Source organism: Camelus dromedarius, chromosome 3, assembly GCF_036321535.1.
Source record: "Camelus dromedarius isolate mCamDro1 chromosome 3, mCamDro1.pat, whole genome shotgun sequence".
Taxonomy (NCBI): domain Eukaryota; kingdom Metazoa; phylum Chordata; class Mammalia; order Artiodactyla; family Camelidae; genus Camelus; species Camelus dromedarius.
The window spans coordinates 53,704,663-53,727,941 of NC_087438.1; the positions used below are offsets into that span (position 1 = coordinate 53,704,663).

Sequence of the window (23,279 nt, forward strand, 5' to 3'; positions counted from 1 at the left end):
GAAAAGTGGTTACCTGGTATTACAGTGGGGAAAGCTGAGTGTACATGCTGTAATAATAGTCATATAGTTACCATTTAGCAAACACTTATTAAGTTTGGAATGGTGCTAAGTGCTTTACATATATTATTGAATCCTTGTAACAGGCATATATTATTGAATCCATGTAACAATACAGAAAGGGGGTTTTCCAGTTTTGCAGGAAGGAAAACTGAGGCTTAGGGTAGTGAGATAAATTACCCAAGTTAGAAAAAACTCAGTTCCAGCCTAGGTCAGCCTGACTCCAATCCTTATACCATGTCATTATTTCACTCTACACGAGGAATTATCAACATCACAGATTTTATTTAATAAAATCCAGAGATTTTAGATACTATTCAAACTAAAACACTAAAATAAAGCTTAGAAAGAGAGCCCCGAATTCAGTTGGCAGCTTTAAAGTAAAAATGGAGAAAACTGATTAGGAATTCCTAAGGGATAGTAGATTAGTTATTCTTTACCCATATAGCAGAGATGTTTAAGAAAATGCACAGCATGGAAATCAAGTAATTGGATTACAGAGGATTAGCAAGGAAGATAAATTATCTTTTTATTCTTAATCTGTACTAGGTAAAGGTGATGAATTTGAGGCAAGAAATTTCTTAGTTTTTAACAAAAGGTGTCTTGTTAGTTTTTTAAAACCTCTAGAATCTTAATAGTACATCAGTACAGAATCGCTTTTATAACATTTTTTGAGGAATTAGTGATTCTAATTCATTCAAACACCACATGAATTCTTAATAGTCAGCAGTGTTATAATCAAATTCTGTTTATTTATACTGAAGATATCAGCAAATTTAGAGATACTTGAAGATCTAACAACAGACTCTGTCAAACATGATTAACTCTGAGAAGTGAAGAAGAAAGGAAGGAAAACCTTTTGTTTTATATACATGTTTCTTATTTTATACTCTTCTATTCTGTCTGAAATTTTATTTCCATAAATATAACTTTTGTAATATATTTTTAAAGACCTGTTATAGCAACCCCATGTGGTACATAGATCTTATTGTTAGTAGTTAAAATAAATAGACTGTCAGGCCAGAGTTACTTTTGGCAACATTCATTTTTTTCCCCTTAGTTCCTAGTTTTTATGTGCTCATTAGAATACTAAGCCTTATTGACTATGGTGAATTATTGTGTCTAACTCTGTACGTATTTGTTTAGAAAGTACTGAAAGAAAGAAAATAATGAAAGCAGAAACTTACATACCTTTACATAGTTAATTCACTGCTTCTGTGACAGTCTCTCTCATGTTTTATGTATAGAGAGAGTTGTCTCTTAACCTTGAAACAAATATGGAATGAACATGGGGTGATATTTAGATTTGGGGCAGCATTGGTTAGTAGTAGTCTTAAGGAAAAGGAAAGAAATATTGGGGGAAAATCGTTAGGAAAACAATAATTAATTCACAACTCGCAGCATATCCACATCTCTGCTTAGCATGTTTAAGACATGGAAAGCGTTCTCTGTTAAGTCTTAACATCTACATAAAAAATTTGAGAATTCTTAAGAGAGAATGAGAAAGAAAAGAGGGAAGAGTAGGAATGGGTTAAGTGTGGTCTTGGAGAAAACAGAGAGCAATTTCTGGAGTGAGCTAAGAATTTCAGCAAACTCAGCAATGATACCAGCTCAGTGATCCCACGGGCTGTAGTTTGAGTAACAATATCTGATATTTAACCAAGTTGGAACTGGATCCCAGCAGAAGAATATAAGGGATTGTTAGAATGAATCAAGACAGACCTCTCACATTAACACCTAAGAAGCAAAGTCACGAACTGACTAAGGGAAATTGCTTTGAGAAGCCTCATAAGATTTCTGAGATACATGTTGATTTCCAAGTTTTGCTGGTTTCCTTTTTCATTAGCAATAAAGTCTCTGAACGAAAGGCCTGTCAGCTCATTCTTAGAATGTTTGTGAAAGGAAATAGAAAATTTTCTATTCCGTAGCTAGTGTAGAACAGAAAAAAAAAAAAAAAACTGCTAATTGATGACAGTTCTAAGGAGAAACACAGGCTGAAAAGAAGAGGACACACAGGACCAGCACCTGAGGAAGTGACCCCTGAGGTTTACCAAGCGGGAGGTCCACGTGGGCTTTCCTGATTCCTAATTTTTCCATTCTATATTGGCTTGTTTGAGGAGCTGTAATGGTTCTTAGAGTAGACTCTGGATACTTGTAGATTGAATGGTTATGGTCCAAACTATTAACGGTGCTCTGGAGGGCTGTGGCAGTGGCAGCTGATAATTTGTGAGGCATGGATGTGAGTCCAGAGCTGATGTGCTGTGGTGTTACAGGGAAAAACTTGAGTACCCCAGCCTAGCTGGCTGCCCAGAAGCCTCGTTGAGGCAGTTTTAGTTTCTTTTCAAAATTTCCATTATCCCTTAGGCAGTATTTCCTGTGGAGCTCTGTGTTATACGTGTCCTTCCCGCATATTAATGATCAGACGAGATGGGGCGCATTTGGGGTGGCATGGCCACAGACTCAAATATTAATAATCTAATACGGTCTTGAATTTTACTTCTTGCCTTTGGCATAGCTCCTCCATTTTGTAAAAAGACCAATATGTCTTCTCATAGAACATTTCAAAATAATATTTAAGCAGAATTTTTTTTAGCATACTCTTAAAGTGATTTTCTTTCTCATCAATGATAACTTATTTTGTGGATTTTTTTCCTCTGTTGCTTTTTTTTAGCCAAAGGGGAATTTTTAAGACTCTTTACCCTTAACTCTAGCTGGATATGTCAGATTTGAAATTGTGTTAATTTCCTCTCTATACAAGAGGACATTATTAATTACAAAGTCTTTGCTAAGGATGAAAAATCTTGGCGTTAACCATTAATTCCTATTATAATTAATGTGAAAGCTACTGTGTTGCTATTAATAGAAAAGTAAATTCAAGAGCCAGGCTGATACTATTAATTATACACACATTATAAATATCTGAAATGTTGTAAACATATGTGAAAAAGCTCCTGTAGCCATCTTGAAATTAGTGGCAGCCATAGAGCTTCTGGGTTCCATCTCATACAAAAATAAGTCTATTTTCTATTTGCTTATTTCTTTGTTTAAATAAAACATTGAATTTTATTGCAGTAATACAGGAAAGTGAGCAGGAAGAAGGGATGATATACAAGTCATGCTAGAAATGCAAGATATTTTGGAAGTAGTGGTTTCACTGCTTGCTGGCTGATTCAGAGGAGCCGGTAGAGTACAGGTGGATCTATAAAGACATGGTTCATATAAACCAAAACCTAGGGAAAGTAATCATGTGAGGAAGTACCTTCCTCCCTTAATTGCTGAGGAAGTCATTGCTTTTTATGAGGATACTTTTGCAGGACTTAGTTTTCTTGGATAAAAACTGTTATAATAAATCCTCTTCAGTTCAGAATAAGGGATCGACCATATCTCAAGCTTAACATCTTATAATAAAATATTTAAAATTTTTATTTACTTGGAAATTCAGTCTTATTACTGAGTAATAGAATTCTTAAGTTAAGTGGGTACTAACAATTGAAAGAGATCGTTAAAGAAAAATCACTATTCGTAGTATGAATGCAACAATGTTATCAACATTAAAGCACCAAGTTATATCCTTTATTACAGATTTTTTGCTCAATACAAATTATACTTTATCCCAGGTATTGAAACCCTAATTAATATTTGGTTGTACATATATGAGCTCTCTCAATAACAATACTGTGTTTACTTTGAATGTTTAGAATAATATTTGCTACACTACTAAGCACAATTTTGAGGAAAATTTTAAAATATAATGATTAATCATTTAAATATCTAACCTTTATTTGTATTCATTTTAGTTCATGATTGAAATAAAGAATTTTGCTGTATCTTGTATACCAACTGATTGGGTTAAGGTTGGAAGGTAAGTTTAAAAATACATTTTATATATATATATATGTATTTTAATTTTGTATAACCTTTTTCTTTCCTTTTTTTTTTGTTGGGGGAGGAACATAATTAGGTTTATCCATTTATTTATTTTTATAGGAGGTACTGGGGATTGAACCCAGGACCTCGTGCACATTAAGCATGTGCTCTGCCACTTGGGCTGTACCCTCCCCGCCTTAAAAATACATTTCAGATAGTAACTACTATGTATAAAATAGATAAACAACGAGATCCTACTGTATAGCACAGGGAACTGTATTCAATATTTTATAATGGCCTAAAATGAAAAAGAATATGAAAATATGTATAAACGAATCACTGTGCTGTACACCAGAAATTAACACAACATTATAAATCAGCTATACTTCAATTAAAAAAAAAAACTCCCACAAAAAATACATTTTTTTTTTATTAACATGAACTATAAAGACATCTGTGTACCTGCATGCTTCTGGACTGATAATAACCACATCCTTGACATGAAAAGCAGTTTTCTCATGGAACTTTTATCCAGAGAAATAATAATCTTAAACCCTTTTTATCATTGATTTTAAAACATTTGTCCAAAGGATATCTTATTTGTATACATTTGTTTTCTTGCTTTGTAAATTACTGTTTTATTCTTAAACCTCAGAGGACACTTTTAACACATGGAGGGGAAAACTTGCAGAATCTTCAACTATAAGATTAATTTGGTTGTTTGAACTTCTTGATGAATGCTATACCTGACATTTCTTTTAAGAAGCTGACATTTCATTTTCTGCCTCACTGAGCTCTGCATTTCTTTTTTCTTAATGTTTTCCATGGCACTAGCTCTAGTAGTTCTTTACACGTCCTTTTTGTAAGTCGTATCATGAATCAAAACCAAAATTAGAGACCCACATTGAGACTTTGCCTTTTCTCCTTGGTTAAGCATTGATTCTCAAGAAGGGCCTCATTTAAAAAAGTAGTTTTAGAGAAGTATATTTTCTTTTGTGAGTGGCATCCTTTGTAAAATATTTATTACACCTGTTAATATGTTTGCATGAACTTGAGATGAAAATGTTACATTTGCCTAAGATAACAGAAGAGAGACTAGTAGCTGGTAATGGTATCAAGGCTCTGTGTTAAGAATGGAAGAAAATTTTGACATGATACACGGATGTTGTTAATTTGTTATTTTAATTAAAAAAGAAAACTATTATCCATGGCCACTATTAAAGGATCCTGAAGGCATAATCACGGATTCCTTAAGCTCTAATACTATCCTTTTTCCCCCTCTGTGTTAGCAGAGCGGTAATTGAGTTCTAGGTATTGATTTTAGGGGATGTTTTCTCCTTTTGCAGTCATTCTTTATTTTTGTCCTATACTTCAGCTAACGAATGGTAATATGCTTTGTGAAGAGAAATTATAAGAAATCATGTTAGTCTATCAAGAACAGTCACTGAAATGTCTCACTAAATACGTTTTGTCAGAAGAGAAAGCTATGATGAATATGTTTGCATAGAAATCTAGATGACATACTTTAAAAGCAATAAGCAAGACATAAATCAGTACCAGTGTCTTTTGAACAATTCAGTGATGTAAACTGAATGAATAAATAAGATGGTTTGGGGGAAGGTTCATTTTGATTTTTTTATCTGTTGTTTAGCCATCAGAGCCTTGACAGGGATAGGTTTAGCATATCATTAGTCACATTTTGAATGTGAAAGGCTCACTCCTAATCCAGTAATATGTGTAATCCAGTAACTTGCCAAATTAAAGATAATTGTGACAGCACATTACAGGAGTTGGGGTGCAAACAAAGATCAGAGTGCACTCTCTCATCACCTGCCTATCACTCAGCTTTGACCTTTTCCTCTTAAAGGTCTCATCTTAGTAATAACATCAACAGTAATAACCACCACCACCACCGTGGAACAACTCCTAACACTGAGCACTGATAACGTAGATACTCTGCTAAGCACTATCTGATTCATCCTCTCATCAGTACCTATGAAGTAGATAAAATTATTATCCCCTTTGATAGAAGAGGCGAGTGATGTTTAGAGGTCAGTTACATCGGCCCAAAGTCACATAGCTGGCATGTAAGTGGCAGAGTTGGAGCCTTGGTCTGGACTCTCTGACTAGGGACCTATTGAATCCGCCGTTGGGCTCTACAGAGATTGTATGCAAGCCCAGAAGAGGAACACATGGTATTTCTTCCCATCTAGGGTCATGTGAATCTACAGTTAGATCATGAAGAGTTCCTCTTCTTTGACTGCCTCCTGAATTATTACATTGCTGTTCCTTGTAATGCTTTTCTGTTTCCCCACTGAAATAATCTAATCATACAGAAAAGTGCAAATTATAAACAATAATATAACTTTCACCAATGTATCCAACTCCTAGCTTTGTCAGGATTTATTTTGCCATATTTACTTCTGATCTTTTTTTTTAAAGCAAGCATTTTCGTTTAGTATAATTTAAAGGAAAAAGCTCTTTGCTTATGAAATAGAAATTCTAAACTTTGTTTTTGCCATATGGATATAATTTGAATTTTAAAAGCTTCCCAAACATAATCTGATGATCTTGATCTCCACATACTTTACTTACAACAAAGATCTTTGGAATTAATAAGGTTCAGGATCATACTTAAAGAATGTTCTCTGTTTAACAGCTATTTACTTTTAAGGTTCGTCAGAATAATAAATAACTTCTTTAGTTTTCTGAAGTGATGGCATTACTGATTTCTTAGTAACCTTGATTTCCTGTTTCTGTTTTTTTCCCTCTTCTAGCACAAAAGCTGTGAGCCGCTTTCACTCTCCTTTTATTGTAGAAAATTACAGACATCTGAATCAACTCCGGGAGCAGCTAGTCCTTGACTGCAATGCCGAATGGCTTGATTTTCTAGAGTGAGTTTACAATGAAAAATATAATCTGATTTTTTGCTGTGAGAAATAGACCGGAAAATCTTTCCATCAAAAAGAAAAGTAGATATTACTACTTGTGACCTGCCATCAAATAGTTGAGTACATGTGTTCTCTGATTTTATTTTTAATCCATTGAAATGTAAGCTCATCTTGGTCTCTGTTGAGGGACCAGATATACTTTATTGTAACTGTACTAACATTTTGGTGCTAAGGATGTCTAGTGGCATCACTTTTAAGTTCCACCTTGGACTTTGTTTAGTTTTCTTATATAAAGGCTTGGTAATTTCAGAGTTAGACAAGTTATTCGTTTTTCTTTTTTTAAATTATCTCCATTTAATTTTTTTCTTATATTTTTACATCCTTTGTTTTCCTCCTAAGTTTTTAATTTGAAAAATTTTAAATGTGTAGAAAAGTTGCAATGAAGATCTATATACCTTGCACCTAGCTTTATCAGATGTTAATATTTGCCACATTTGTTTTATATCTCTCTCATAGACTTTTTATTCTGAACCATTTTAAAGTAAGCTTTGGACATTATAACTCTTCACCCCTAAATACTTAAGCATACATCTTCTAAAAGTAAGGACATTTTGCTGTATAATCTTACCACCATTATCATACCTAAGAAAAATTAGTTAATGTAAGAAATGATGAATTTCCTCTTTCCCCATATTTAAAAAATTCTTTACATGTTGTATTTGGTTATTAAGGTTTTTTTAGTGTATTTGAATCTAGAATAGTCCCCCATTTTTTTTTATTTTTCTATTACGAGATTTTTTTTCCAGCAGGTCCTTGACGTTGTCTCAAAGGCTATTTCATTCTGGATTAATTTAGTCATGTGTTCACATTAACAGGTTTAAGTCTGTGGTGTGCTGGTAAATGGTTAACAGCCAGCTCTCTGGAAGAGTAGTAGCATTTGTTTGATTTCTGTAGTGTAACTACTCCCACCAGTACTGATTGCAAGCTCCTGCTGGACTGGATTGGGAAGAGATGTGCACAATTGACTTTCGTGAGTCTGTAGGAGCCAACTCCAGACCACCACTCATCTAAGCACTTTATATATGTATACATTAGCTCATTATTCCTCACAGGAGTCCTGTGAGTTAAACATTATTGTCATCCCCAATTTACAAATGAGTAAGAGTGAGATGCAGAAATAAGAAGTTGCGCACAACAGGGGTAAGGATTGGAGCCCAGGTGTGTCTGGTGGTAGGGTGTGTGCCCCTGGCCATCCAGCTGCAGAGCTGGCCCTGTTAGACTTTCTCTTTAAAAACTTAAACAATACATATTTAGTGACATATTTAGGGAGCTTTATTCCATTTAAAGTAACCAATCTGACAAGTGAAAATAAAGAAACAAAAAAGGTAACATGTAGCAGTTTTTAAAAGGTAGTGATTTGGTACCATCTCTTTTTGCCCAGAGGAGTTGGAAATTATAAGTTCAGAAAGGGATTCCGATTTACTTATCCTGAATCTTTTGAGGTAATCTGGAGTCAGAGTCTTGAATCTAGGGATGGAAATTTGGTCTGTTCAGTTCCTTTTCCAATTCACTTTCGGTTTCCCATCTTTAGGGTTTTCATGGTCCTTGACTCTCTGTTTCTCAGACTTTTCCTTTAGTAATATCACTGAGAACATGAGAATTGGACTAAAATTTCTCCTTTCAAGCTTCAAGGGGCCACATTCTAGGGTCTTGGGGTTCAGTGGGGTTGTACCTATTTACTCTCTACACTATGTAGTGTACCTGAATTTATAATCCTGGGTGGTTTTCTCCCTGTCATTATTCTGGAATAAAGAAGTTTCAGGTCTCCTAGGCTAAAAATATTGGCATTATCCTTGATTCTTTCTTCCTTTTTGTCCCTTTATATGTTATCAAATTCCTGTTTGTTTTCTCTCTGACAAGTCTCTTTGATTTGCCCCTTTTTCTCCTGTGCTCTCTCGCATCCCACCATTACCTCACGCCGTTCTCACTGGCAGCCCTCTGCCTGGGCTTCTCTCAGATTAACCCAGGAGAGCTCTGCTTTCATCATACCCTGCCTTTGCTGTAGTTGGGAGTTGCTAAGAATGAGCTAACGTTAAATAAAACATCACAGAAGAATATGGTACTCACGACATACTGCTAAGCGAAAAAAAGGATGGAAAGTGTGATGCAGTTCTGTATGTATAAATTCACATACATGCACAGCATACAAATCTTTGTATTTTAAGAGATTAAATATATATGCTATTATTCTTAATATACTTATTGGCCATTTGTATATCTTTGGAGAAATGTGTATGTGTGTGTATGTAAATACATATATATATGATCTTAAATATTAACTGATTAAGCTGGATGATGAGGTTGCTGGAGATTTAACTTGCTTTGCAAATATTTGATAGCAAAAGTTTCTGTAATGTACATATATTACTTTCAAAAATAAGAAAAATATATTAAAATTTTTATCTAAATAAAGACTACTGGCTGAAATTTAACTATAACATTTGCAGCAAGAGTCTCAACTTGAGAACAGCATTGTTGGGCACACTATTTTTTGAGGTGCCAGATGGTATGAATGTAATGTCATTTCAAAAATGATTAACCTCAATGAACCTAGCATCAGAGGATTGAATACCATCTATACAAGTGTGTTTGTCTCTTACTGAGACACTAACAGTTGTGCATTAGTCACATTACTTTCAATCAAAATATTGCAAGAAGTCAAACTGTAAGGAAGTGTGTGAATGGAACCCTCTCTCAAAATAGGTGTTTCTTTTGTGTTCTAGAAGATGGGCTATGGATATTGAGTAATCTCAATTGCAAATTCTTTAAAAATTGAATTATAATACCTTTCATACAGCAGTGCAAGTATTTTAGAAATGCATTTTTAAATATAACATTAAATTGTCTCATTTTTTATTAACTTCAGATGTCACTGAGCAACACCTGCTGGTAAACTGTCATTACAGCTTTAGAACCACATGTCTTAATAGACTTCCCATGGACCCACCAATATCTTTTGACCAGAGACCAAATTGTAGTTCTTAGGTAAAGTTGTTTGGTGGCTTAGTAATAAAGTTGCATGTTGTTATGACATAAACCCAGCCTATCAGAATGTTATCTGAATTGCCCATTTTTCAGCTTGTCATTTTTCTAAGTATGGATGATCTCTTTGAAATTGGGCAAAGTATAGCAAATAGACAAAGAACAAGAAGTCAAACAAGTCTTCATAGGAGTTGTGATGGTGATGTATAAAGTGTATGAGAGCTTTAAATTTTTATTCACATGCCTTATTTGTATCATTGATATAAGAAAGAACATTGTTGTCCACATCAAAATAATTTCCTTACCTCTCTCCCTGCCTCTTTTGTCGTTGTGAAACTGAAATGGTACTCACTGAGAGTAATGTCACTTATTTCAGTCTGGAAGTTAGAAGATCATCAGGGACAGTTACCCTCAACGTAAGGGTGCTGGGTGGTGGCAAATTAGGGTCTTAGCAGCCTGAACAGGACCTGAGAAGGAGGGGTGAAAGTAAGAAATAAAGTGCTTTAACACTCAGACCCAGAGAGGCAAGAGTAGAAACATCAACTGTGGCTACTCTCTGGCAAAAGAGAGAGTGTTAGGATAAGAAGACCAAATGGGTCAGAATTAGAATAGGAGCAAAATTGGCCACAGTCCAAGGGGTAAATGAGTGGTCCGATCTAAAATCAAAGCCAGACCAGGAATGACAAGCCCTGATCACTGGGCAGCCACTCAGTAGTGTTAGGTCTCTGCAGCACGTGGCTTCTTCAAAACTGAGTCATTTTTAAGGTGGGAACTGAGTGCTCCTGTCTGATGCAGGGTCCAGTCTCCTCTGTGTTTGGGATTTTGCACAGACTCTTGACACTGTTAGTAGGATTCATGTTGTTTGTTTTGACGAACTTTAATTCAGGGAAAAATGGGTAAATTGTGTTCATTATACTCTATTCAGACATGGAAGTTTAAATATGCTGTAAATATATTTTTCAGTTCACATGTAGTTAACACAGAAATAAAATTGGATATTTAAAATGTTTCTAGAATCTCAAAAAGTCACTTACATGGACTATCTTATCCTAATATTAATAAAAAAGCAGAAATTATAGGTTCTTGAAAAATCAATACAGTGGTAAAATAGAAATAACTAATCCCATAGTAGCTTAATCGGGATAGCCTTTTCAAGCTGGAAGCACTCTAAAAAACTTCGGGTTTAAGAAAAGCAAATTGGCTAAATCTCAAAGTTTCTGAAACCTGCAGTACAAAATATCTTTAAGAGAAACATTCAGCATAATACTCATGCTGGGGAGATCTTTAACAGGATGTAAGCGATACCTGTGATAAGAAATAATGGGATAGTCTAAGCAAAAAAAAAGGAAACACTTGCATACATTCCTATATTTTTTCTGAATAAGTCTTTCAACAGAAGTCTTCTAAGCTTTTAAATCACCAGCTACCTTATTAGTCAAAGATTTGAGGCAATGACATGTCTTTTTTTAAAAGAAGTCTTCGATTTAATTTCTATATGAGTTATTAATAAGATAACTGAAGATCACTGGAAAAACGTACTTTTCTTCTTGTTTGCCTTCAACACAATTTATTACAATGTCAACCCTGTGCCAAGGTTATGGGCTAGATGTTGGGGCTACACCGATAGGTAAACCAGATAGACGTGGGATCTACCATGGAGAAGCTTCCAGTCAGTGTGAGAGAGAAATGCTGAAACTGTTATTCCCAGTTTGGATGATGCTGTGGAGAAGCACAAAGGGAAATGATCCATCTGGGTAGTTCATGATGTTATTTAAACTAAATTTGTGTTAATTAGCTCTGAGTTTGAAATGTCATGGTCACGTGAAATGTGCAATAAGGTATTAATAGTAGACATCTTTGTATAAAAACTATTTTAAATATATATAACTCTTTCCAAATGAAACAAACAAAAGCCTCAGTCATCCAATTATTAAACAGAAAAGTAGTTCAATGTAATTTCCACCTTTCCTAACTATGAGGTATGCCTGGTTATTTTGTTTATGCTCATCTTAACTAACAAAGTGATTACTTATTGTACAGCTCTTACAGGTCTGAGAAATCAGTTTGCTAACCTTTTCATCATCATTGCTTCTGTAGGAATTTTAATAAACATTATCAGTGCTTGTGTAAAGCAGTACATCACCTAGCAACTATTGACTGCATTTTCTCCCTGGCCAAGGTCACCAAGCAAGGAGATTACTGCAGGTAATATATTTTTTAAAATTTCTCCCATTTCTCAGTGCTTTAGATCAGATGGCATTATTCAATTAATTTTAGTGTTTTTATTACAGAGTATTAAAATTACTCAAATGTGTTGGACTCTTGGTAAAGCTGAATGTCATACACATATAGCTTGATTTAAAATGAACAAATTCCTTTCTTGCTCTATTATTGAGAACCCTGAAAGCAGATATTCACTATGACTAGACAGGTGAATGTTACATATTTCAATTTTTTGGTTTATATGGGTGACATTTTTATAAAGCTCCCTCAGGCTGGAATTTTGCGCTGGTAGCTCTCTGTGGCTCCTGTGGGCATTGCCTCTCTGGTGTCTCTTTTATAAGAATACTAGCCTATTCATGAGGTCTCTGCCCTTAGGACCTAATCACCTCCTTAGGACATAATACTAGCCTGGTTATTTAACAACTGACCTTAAACAAGTTTCATAATCTCTCTGATCTTCAGTTTCTGCATTGACAAAATAATACCTACCTCTTAAAGATGATGTGCAAATTAAATGAGATAAAAACATTATGAAATGTCTAAGCAGGACTAGGCAGATGATACACACTTAATAAATAGCAATTATTACTCATTGATATTTATTAAAAAATCAGAAAGATTTAGTATGGTAAAAGTCTTTCTCTTTAATAAGAGTTTCTGAACTTAAGGGTTGTTAGTATCTTTCATACCTATAATAATTTATTTTTTCATCAATTTGCAATCTCATTTGTCTCTTTGAACATGATAATAAGCATAGTTATCTTAAAGTCTGGTCTGATGATTCAGATATCTGTAGTCTCTTGTTTCTGCTCATTTTCATTCATGTATCTCCTTGAATGCCTGGTTATTTTGATTATCTTCTGGGCATTGTATTTGCAAAATCATTTGTAGAAATAATTTGATATTATATTCCTTCTGAAAGAGTCACATCGCAAGACACTAGTAGCGTTTTGGCATCATTTACTCCATATCAGGGCTTGAGATGATTCAGAGATTCAAAGTTCTTACTTCAGATGCACTCTTATGCCTGGTGTGCAGCCCCTTGGTATCTCAGTTCAGATTAAAGCTGTTTATATGGCTCAGCAGCAGCTATTCCCTCAGAAATCAGCAAATACCCTCCCTGGCCCTCTGCTCTACCCAAGATCCTATCCTGGTAATTCCCTGCTGTCTTGTTAGCTACCAGGTGCCTTCAAGTAGCTGTTTTGTATACTTTATCCAACTTTTTATTTGTCCTCAGTAAGCTTATTCCAAACTACCCATTCTATCAGTATTACAATTCCAGGAAATGTCACGTGCTAACATACTTTCCAAAGTGGACGTTACATATTTTAAGAAAATATATTAAATATATTAATATATTAAGAAAAATCATGCCATAACCTCAGTCTCTTTTTTAGCAGCCAGAAAATTGAGTGTAAATAGCCATGAAATAGGAAACTTTTATCTAAAATGCATTTTAAACTAGTATTTAAGTATCTAAAGTTTATACTTTGTTTCTTAGGTTTCCAGCTTGTTTAAAGATTTTAGTTCATTGAGGTTATTGGAGTTAGTTCAAATTGATTATTTGGCTTCATAATTACAATCTTTTCTTTTTAAATGTTATTAGGACACTTTATTCACTATAGTCTAAATATTTATGTAAAAGTTCTTATTCTAGGTCTTTCTATTCAGTTTGTATTCTGGGCATTATACTGTTTTACTAATATAGATTGATGTTCTGTTTTTCTGGGGCATTTAAAGGAGAATGATGCAGTTTTAAAAATGTAAAATAAATAAATTTGTTCAATTTCAATGTTTCATTCTTTCTAGGCAGCATCCAAATTTTCTCAGTTCTTTCTCCTTCAGTGCCACAAAATACCATCTACATGAATTTCATATCTTTTTGTAGCTGTAATATAGTATATCATCTCAGCTCTCTGAATAATTGTTTGCTTCTTACTGTACCAGGAGGTGTTTTGTCATATAATTTTGATAGCAACTGAGTAAGTCAGTGTAGATTTTAGAGCTGAACAAATCCCTCAAGTTTTTATTCTAAAGTGAAAACCTTCCTGGAAAGTCATATCAATGTCGTGAGTATGATATGTTGATTTCATTTGGCAGAGTACTTAGGATTTTATTTTTAAAATTGATATCACTTACAGTTGGTTTCATTTTTTCTTTTACAGTAAATTTGTAACCCATCTAGATAAAAATTCTATCTTAGAATTATACTGTAAAATCCAAAAACTGTCCTTTACTTGTAATTTTAAATGTCCTTTTCAAAAGGATGATTTCAAATTTTTTACTCAGAAGATACTTTAGTCACTTTCCTTGAGAAATGTGAGTGTACATTCTTAGGGTTTTGTTAGTCAGATATATTTAAGAAAAAGAATTTAAGTATATAGGAAAGCAATATTTCTTGGTGTTATAAGTAGGTTCAGAAATGTGCTTATGTGTGAAAGTTCTGAATCTAAGCACTTGAAGAGGTCATTGATAGACTATTATGATGAAAAAGACCAACAGATGGCCAAGAAATTGACTGAAAAGATGTTCAACTTTAGTAATCAGTGAGTGCAAATTAAAACAATGAGATAACACTGTTCAACTACCACAGTGTTAAAAATTAGAAAGTTTGATGATACCAACTTTAAGTGAGGGTTTAAAAAGTCACCTTTTATATCCTGCTGGGGGAAAGGTAAATTCATGCAGCTATGTTATCTATTAAAAATATGCATACCCTATAATTTAGAAATTCCACCTCAGGAATTTCCTCTAGCTTAGAGAAACACTTGGATGTATGCACACAGGCACATATATATGGTTGTTCATTGCAGCATTGTTTATAGCATAGAAAATCTGGACAGTCTAAATGTTCAACAATGCAGAACAGCTAACTTATTGTACAGCAGCTTCCGAAGAACATTGAAGTTCTGAAAAGAAGTGATCCTTAATCTTCAGTATTCCATACCAGAGTTCATTACCTAATTTCAGCTTTTGAGTTTTTAGGAGGTCTTCCAAAGAACAAAAAGAAAATTTACTTTAAAAAAGAATAAATAAAACTTACTGTCTTGCATTTACCATATGAGTCTGGTTGACCCTTTAAAAATCTAAGATGCATTTGGGAATCTTTAATGATTTTTCTTGCTTATAGCTGAAAGACCTCGGAAGTATTTCATCATTGTTAATCAATTATTCTCACTATGCTATAAAAGTCTAAAATAAGAAGGAAGCTGGAGAATGATAATATTAAAGTGAGATAGAAATCACATTACATCATTCTTGTTTTCTCATTGTATTGCCAAAAGAGTTACATTATCTTTCAAGAAGGTATAAAAGAAGACTGGAGGTGCCACTGTTGTAGTCTGCTTCTTTCAATGAACACAGTTGGGAATTCAGAATTATTAAATTTTCACCCATAATAGCAAAGAGAAAAAAATTGGCAGTAGATATTTCATAGTTACTAATCAAAAGATGAACAGATGAATATGAAATGAAAGGTAGCAGTCCTCTAGACACTAATGATGATGAAATGTCTTACGTAAACAAAATCTCAGATTATGAATGTTTATGTAATAATATCATAGATGCATTGTCTCAAATTCAAGAATTAGTATGAGCAGTTTATTTGTAAGGGCTTAATGAAATGTAGTATTCTTATCTAGTTTGTTTAGGAAGCACACACCATGTTCTATTTAGTGATAAGAATTGAGAGCATCCTGTTTTGCTAAAAGGATGTGTGGCAATATTCTTTTATGACATTTGTGCACTAAAATTTACTTGATACTCTGTTGGTGAACAGGTGCTGAAGGTAGGAGAGTGAAAGAAAATAAATGATATAGAATAAAAGTACTTATTTGATTATTCTCATTGTATTTATAAACATAAGCGAAAATGTTTTGCAATTGTGAAGCAAAGAAGACTGTCTTCTCTTTAACAAACTTAAGACCTTTAAAAGATTTCAAAAAATTCTTCAAAAATTCTGCGTTTTTATTGCTAGTGGTAAAAGAACCAGAAATAATAAGCTAGAACCTATTAAAAATGTATCACAATCTAGAATTAGTATTTATAAATGAATATGGCCCAGATGCATGCCTGACAGCTGATAAGCAGTTACTTACATTCAGAGTGTTGCACATTTATGCCTTCAAAACCGGGAAGATAGGGAATAAAAATTTGAGATTTGCTGTGTTTGAATTCTCACTAAAATTTGTCATGAAGGTTTTTTTTCACTATTCTTTTATTCTCAGTTCTGCAAATTATTTGTAAAATGACTTAGAAATGTTAAAAGAATAAGTAAAAGCTCATTGGCCCCATATAGTAAATGGTGAAATCTATGTTTTATGTGTACTGAGGATTAAGGGGAAATACAAAATAGTTGTGGAGAGATATATTACAGTATGATTCTGGGTTGTGTGTGTGTGTGTGTGTGTGTGTGTGTTTTAAAGAAATCACAAAGCAATACGATGAATGTATATAAACTTAAATGCATGGAAGTTTGGGAAGGGTAGAAACTAAACTGCTCTCAGTGGTAACCTCTGGGGAGGAGACTTAGAGTAGGACAGTGCTCACAAGAGCTTGGGTAAATAAAGCTGTAGATAAAAACAGAAATATAAAAGTTTAAGAAACAAAACCAACAAGGCAAACAAATGTTTTTTATGTCAAAAAAAGTGAAAGACACTAAAGACAATAGAAAGATGTTTTAATTAAACAGAAATATGAAAATTTTAGGTCATTCTGTCCCCAAGTCCAACGTATAATATATTTTAATGTAATAATTAAATCTAGAAATGATTTTACATGATTTTCTTTATTTTGCTTATTTCTGGAAATGATTTAAGTAGCAACAATCTGAATCATAATTTTTATTAATGAAAATATCTTAGAGAATAGTAAAAAAATAAAAAATAAAATGGATCTTGTAAAGGTAGATCTCAGTTATAGAGCCATCGTAAGACTTGGCTAAAGTTTGTGCTTCAGAGCACTATAATTACAATAATTTTCTTCCCAATTCTGATTTATGTTTAAAATTTAACTTTTATACTCCAAGCCTTGTTCTGAACATATGTTCTTAAAGTCCATGTTTAAGGTTTTGTTTTGTCTCTGACAGACTGGCCATAAAATTTTGTCATGCTATTTTAGATTTTTTTAAAGGCTAATTTCTTGCCTTGTAAATTGAAGCATGCTTCTCTTTGCAGACCGACTCTACAAGAAGAAAGAAAAATCATAATAAAAAATGGCAGACACCCTGTGATTGACATATTGCTGGGAGAACAGGACCAGTATGTTCCCAATAGTACAAATTTGTCAGTAAGTACCACATTATGGCAAAAAATAAGTGAAAGATAGTAACATTGATCCCAGACTTTTAAATGTCAAATGATGTTTTAAAAATTTACCTAAATTTTAACTTTGGATTTAAATTGACTGATCCTTGACAATAGTTTTCTATTCACCACCAAACATGGAATTGGTGCTATTTCCAATGAAAGATATCCATAGAGGGAAAGATTTAGCAACTAAAGGATTAGTCCTAATTAGTTATCCTTGGTACACAGGGAAAATATTTTATATTTATAAATGGCCACATATGCTAATGGGGTGGAATTATACCATGGTTTTGCAAATTCCTGTTAGTGTATAGTATATGCTTTGTTTTGTGTTTTACTGTTTTCAGATCTTTTGTGAAAGAATCACAGATGCTTCAGTCGATTTCAATGATAAGAATTTTTGTCATATGGACTAGAGTTCTCTTACAGAACGTTAATGATTTTAAGTATTTATACATTTAACACATGCTTACTGAGTGCCTATTTAGCCCCAGGTAGTGAAGCAAAGTATTAGGACAGAGTGGTAAGCAAAACAGAGATATTCCATGCCCTTAGAGAGCTTGTGGTCTAGCAGACAAGATTATTACCATATAGCTTGGGAAGTGCGAATGGTGCAGAAAACCAGGTGTCACGGAGCATGTAGCAAGTCAGCCAAACCCAGTATAGGGGGAGCTTTTGGGAAGGTTTCCCAGGTTGAGATATTGACTAAAGAGAGTGAGTCCGTGCAGACCAGGGACATGAGGAGAAGTGTTCCAGGTTGAGGAACCAGCATGGCAGAGCCTGGGAGTGAAGCAGAGCAGGGTGGCTCCAGGGAACTGGAAGATGTTGAGTGAGGTTGGGGCATAGAGTGCAAAAGAAAGAAGTGTTCAGAAATAAGGAAGAGGCCAATTTGTTTAAAGCCATATTAAGGAATTTAGATTTTTTTTTCCTTAAAGGTTGAGAATAGTAGCAAGAGAAATGATTGAAGCTTTAAGAAAAAGTGAACTTGGAAGGAGGTTGTGTGTGTATATGTAGACAGTTACACTGTCAGAGATAAATAGAGCCATACAGTAGTTAAAGTGCTAAGGGTATTTTATTCAGTAATATTACTGCAAGGGAAAAGAGTCCAGCTTGAACTCAGCTTCAGTTTGTACAGGGGTGACTGGGTGTTTTAAAGGGAGAATGAGGGAATAAGGAGGAGGAATGGGTGTGGGGGTGTCTTGAGCAGATTCAGAGAAGAGGAAACAGGAAAATTGAGAAAGAAGATTGTTTAGTGTGAAACCCCTCTGGGTTTCTGGCAAGTGATGCTAAGACCCTCCCACAGGGCCTGAGAAGAATTGTAAGAGTTATCTCCATGAATGTTTGCATTTCAAAGAGAGGCTCTCAGGCTCTTGAGAACACGGTTCTAGGTGGCAGAAGATTTACATCTCAGAGGGGCAGAGGAGGGATTTATAATCGCAAACTTTCTGACATAACTGTTCTAAGAGGTTCAAGGTCTATCTGCTTATCGCCAGGGTTTGGCTAGAACAAATATAAATTCTCTCCTGGCAGTGTTGTGGTTTCTCAGGCAGGCACTTTAAGGGGAACTGAGGTCATCCCAAGAATGCAGCCTTGAGCTGTTAGAAACTGTGCTAGCATTTGTGCTGGTCTCTTAGTGAGGAGGATAAGTGAAATCATTTGTGCTGAGAGGGTGCAGGGTTTATAGGCTAAAGTTGAGGCCTCGTCAAGAGGAGGGCTCAGAGGAATCTGACTAGAATCTGGTTAAAGAGAGAGTCTTTGTCAACATAGAGTACCGTAATCTGGCAATGAGATGGAAGAATTAGTATGTAGAGAGTAGTTAAGTGAGAGAGGGTGTTGCAGAGAATGAAATGCCGGACTTCAAGATTTCAGAGGTAGTGTGGTTCTGGGCGGTAACAAGATCCTAGGTATGGCCATGGAAGGCGAGTAGCAGAAGTGGAAAGTCTTTGGAGATGAGGACATCAAGGAGCAGAGTTGAAGAAAAAGTCATCCGTGTGTGTTGAAATCATCTAAAACAAGAGGATTTGTGGTGGAAGGTGTCAGAGATTCCAAGAGATGGAGACTGGTTGGTGACCTGGAGGTTTGTAGATGCCTGTGGTAATGACAAGCAGAGATGGTAAAGCCCTAAAGAAGCAGATACGGGAGACTCTCTGAACCCTGAGATACAGATGGTAGGATGTGGCAACAAGCTCAGCCTCGAAATGAGAAGACTGCAGAGGAATAAAAGCCAGCTTTCAGTTTAAGTCAGCATATGAAGGAAATGTTAAGCAAAGAGGTTAGAAACATAGAAGTATTGGGGAATTTTTCAGAGTACAGTGAGAAAATTGAAATGTAGAGGAGCAGTTGGAAATTAGGTCAGAGAAAGGAAGTCCAGAATAGCAAGGGAGTTGGGAATATCACGGAATATTCCATCTTGGGCTGTAAGCAAGGATGGTAATGATGTGTGCCCGGTGAATTTGGTTGCCACAAGGGTGGTAAGTGAAAGGAAATGCTTTGAATTACATCTAGTTTAATGATACATTTTTATATCAAAGATTTAACAGTAGCATGTAACCAGATCCCCAGTGTCTGTAAATGTGTTTCTTCTCACTAGGAAGTTTGTAAGTTAATTTATCAAACCAAGTTAATAAGTACTGATGTATTTATTAACTTTTGAAAGTCTACATGAACATAAGAATTTCTTTTTCAGTTTCCATCATACCAGTAGGGTGTAGCTTTTCTTGAGAAACACTGCTGTACCATTTGGTACCTTGATTTACTTATAAATCACTTGAAACATCATTTACTGTTACTGTTCCCATCCTCCCAAGTACCAGCCAACTTGGTCTCAAGTGTATTATCCTTGACATTGAATTTTTGTTTCTTTTTTCTTTTCTTCTTCATTCTTTTCTCTTTCCCTTTTTCTTTTAAATGATGTATTATACTATTTAGTAAAACAAAATTTGAGAAACTAAAATAGCCTAATTACAGGAATGTTTTAGAGAAACATTGAATTCTTTTATTTAAATTTTTATAAAATAAATGGAGCGATTTATTCTAGCAGGCACCTCAGAATATTCCAGAATATTCATTTCTTTTACATATCCTTTTTCTAACTTGAGTAGGAGTTGATATAGAACTGTTGCTATGGTGAAGTGCATTCTTTTTTGCAGGGTATAAATTTCTATATAGGGATAGTGTTGAAAAAGAACTTACTATGTTAAAACTCAATTTAAAATAATTTATAGGTGTTAATTATAAAATATATTCTGAAAATAATTTCCTGAAAGTCAAATGGTATTATTGCTTTTGATAGTCATGTAATTTTAAGAAATGGTCTTTTGTTCATGTAATTATACTTTTCTGGATTCTGTATTATATAAACTCATCATGGTGCTTCTAAACAAGCCAACTTACTGCCCACTTTTCTTCTCCAAGTTTTAAATACTCATATTTTTTCACATTTCACAGTCTTGTGTTGATTTATGAATTTTTTGTTAGCATTGTTTTATTAAGACTTTATTCTTATAAATTTAACATGGTTGCTTTGTGTTAATGTTGTACTTGATGTCAGGCTTACAAAGAAAAAAGAGACTAATACCTCTCTAATCTGGTGGGAGATGTATCCAATTAAATTAACATCAAAATAGAGTATTTATAAAAGCAATGAGGGAACTAACAGATTATTCAATAGAAAAATTGGCACCAGAATTGAACAGTAGAGGATACCCAAATGGTCAATAAACAAACTTTTTTTTTCTTTTTCTTTTTTTACCTGCTGTATTAAGGTTTCTCACCAAAATATAGCAAAGAATCAAATAGAAAAGAACTGTGCCTTTGAGGTGTTTGTGGGACATTCGGTAGAGATCTTAATGTGAAGGTGGTGTAAAAGCCAGGAGGGAAGGCTGAGCTGGAGTTAGGGATTTAAGAATGAGCACGATGCATGTGCAGGGAATTTAGATTCTAAGCCTGTCACTCAGGGAGATTGTACAAAACACGGAAAGAAGGCTGAGGAAAAAGCACTCTCAGGCACTGACACTGAAGGAGTCATTTCACTGGAAGCAGCTTTAAGTGACGAGAATTTCTCAAGCATCTGCTGAACGTATCCCTACCTAATTTTTAGCATTTGGTTATTGTTTAATCTGAACATCAAAAAATATATATATAAAAATTTTAAAAAACAAGATTCTATTGGTTATTCCTTCTTATCCTTTAAGACCTCACTCCGCCTCATCTTCCAGGAACGCTTGTTTCACTTCTCGGAGCATAATTGAAAGGAATCCACTTTTAAACCCTCTTTTTTTGGGTCCCTCCCTGACTCGTTACATAATCTGAGTATTTGTAGACTTAGCAGCCACTGGATCTGCCCATCTCTGGTTTATTCTCCTCTCTGCCGCCACAGGGCTTTTCCTAACCTGTCATATCTCTCTCTCATTTGAATTAATGCTGAAAATTCCAGCCATCTAGTTCCCAAGTTACTGTGCCTCTGGGACTTGGCAGATGGTCCTCCCTCTGCCTAGAATGTCATCTTCCCCCGCACCATCCACGCCCACCTCCCACACACCCATGCCCCTCCACACACACACTCCCCATCCAGCTCCTTTTTGTTCTTTCAGTCTGGTCTTGGTGTCATGTCTTGCACTGAGCCTTCCCTTCTAAAGCTGCGATGAGTGCCCCTGTCACTTACCCACTATACTCTGTGTTTCTCCCCAGTTTAGTATTCATCCCACTAAATTGAAATTGCCCTATTCTGATTTGTGGTTCCCACTGGACTATAAGCATGAAGAGAACCAGAAATATGCATCTCTGGTTTAGTTGTAACCTTCCTGTCAATCACAGTTCTCTGGCACATGGCAGGCATCCTATTAGATTTGTTAAATAAATAAGGATTAGCTTGAAGTTTTGAGCAGTCTTCAAGTCTCACTCCAAAGTTTTGCTTTTTTTTCCTTCACAAAATGTTATTTTCCAGGATATAATATGAAGCTTTCCCAATTTACACAGTAATGATCATGTAGAACTAGAAGGGAAATTAGAGATTGTTTACTGTAACCACCTCTTCATACTTGCGAGTAAACCAAGGCCCAGAAAGGGGAATTGACTTGCCAGGAGTTACCCAAGTTAGATAGTCTTCCCAAAACTGTTTCCCAAAACATGGAAGTATTCTAAGGTCAGTCAGTGCTTTCCAGCCTTTTTTACTTCACAGCATACCAAGAAAACGATGCTAGTGCTGGTACACTGGAACAAGGAGAAGGAAAAGGTTCCTCAGAGCAAAAGGGAGGTTGGCCCAAGGGCTCTGACTGCCCTTGCCCCCCTGCCACCTGAGGGTCAGCATCTTGGCACATCTGTAACCTGAGAGGCAGATCAGGACTTACTGTCTCAAGACATATTGCTTGGGAAACCACCATAATCCTCTGCCATCTCAGGATTGTTTGCTTTTTAAATCAAATCACTTTGTAATGGGTGGATTTTTGATAGCAGTGGAAGTTGGGGTTTTTAGTTTGCTTGTTTTTTGGTTTTGTTTTTAATATAAATAGCATAAATTTACCTCATTGGGAGGGACAAAGGGAACAGTGTGATTGGTGGTTTCTATATTGGTAAGAGGGAGGAAAATGAGTCCAATACGCAAAGCAAGAAGGTGCCCAGGAAGTGCTGGAACCCTGTGGATCTCTGTAACCCGAGGAAAATCCACAGCCCAGGTGGTCTAGAGGGGGACGAGATGGACACTGGAATCCTGGTCCACACACAGTCCCTTACCTTGAGATCCAGAAGGCACCTTAGGCCCTGCCACTTGGTGGGCATGTAGTTGGTACTCCCATATGTGTTGTATCATATCACATGAATGATCCTTGAAACTGGTAAAGATGAGAGTATGAGAGGGGAGCGAAGACCACAGACTTTCTATTTCCTCTCTTCTCCC

General features: G+C 35.1%; 1 protein-coding gene across 4 annotated transcripts in view; it reads left to right on the forward strand.

Annotated features, from left to right (window-relative positions):
* The window catches only part of MSH3 (mutS homolog 3), a 139,621-nt gene that overhangs the window by 80,698 nt on the left and 35,644 nt on the right, over positions 1–23,279 (forward strand). For all 4 annotated transcript variants that reach the window (XM_031447348.2, XM_031447351.2, XM_031447349.2 and 1 more), the window contains exons 16-19: positions 3,855–3,919; positions 6,702–6,818; positions 11,955–12,062; positions 17,255–17,366. In XM_031447348.2, coding sequence (XP_031303208.1) covers positions 3,855–3,919; positions 6,702–6,818; positions 11,955–12,062; positions 17,255–17,366 — 402 coding nt within the window. The remainder of the gene's footprint in view (positions 1–3,854; positions 3,920–6,701; positions 6,819–11,954; positions 12,063–17,254; positions 17,367–23,279) is intronic.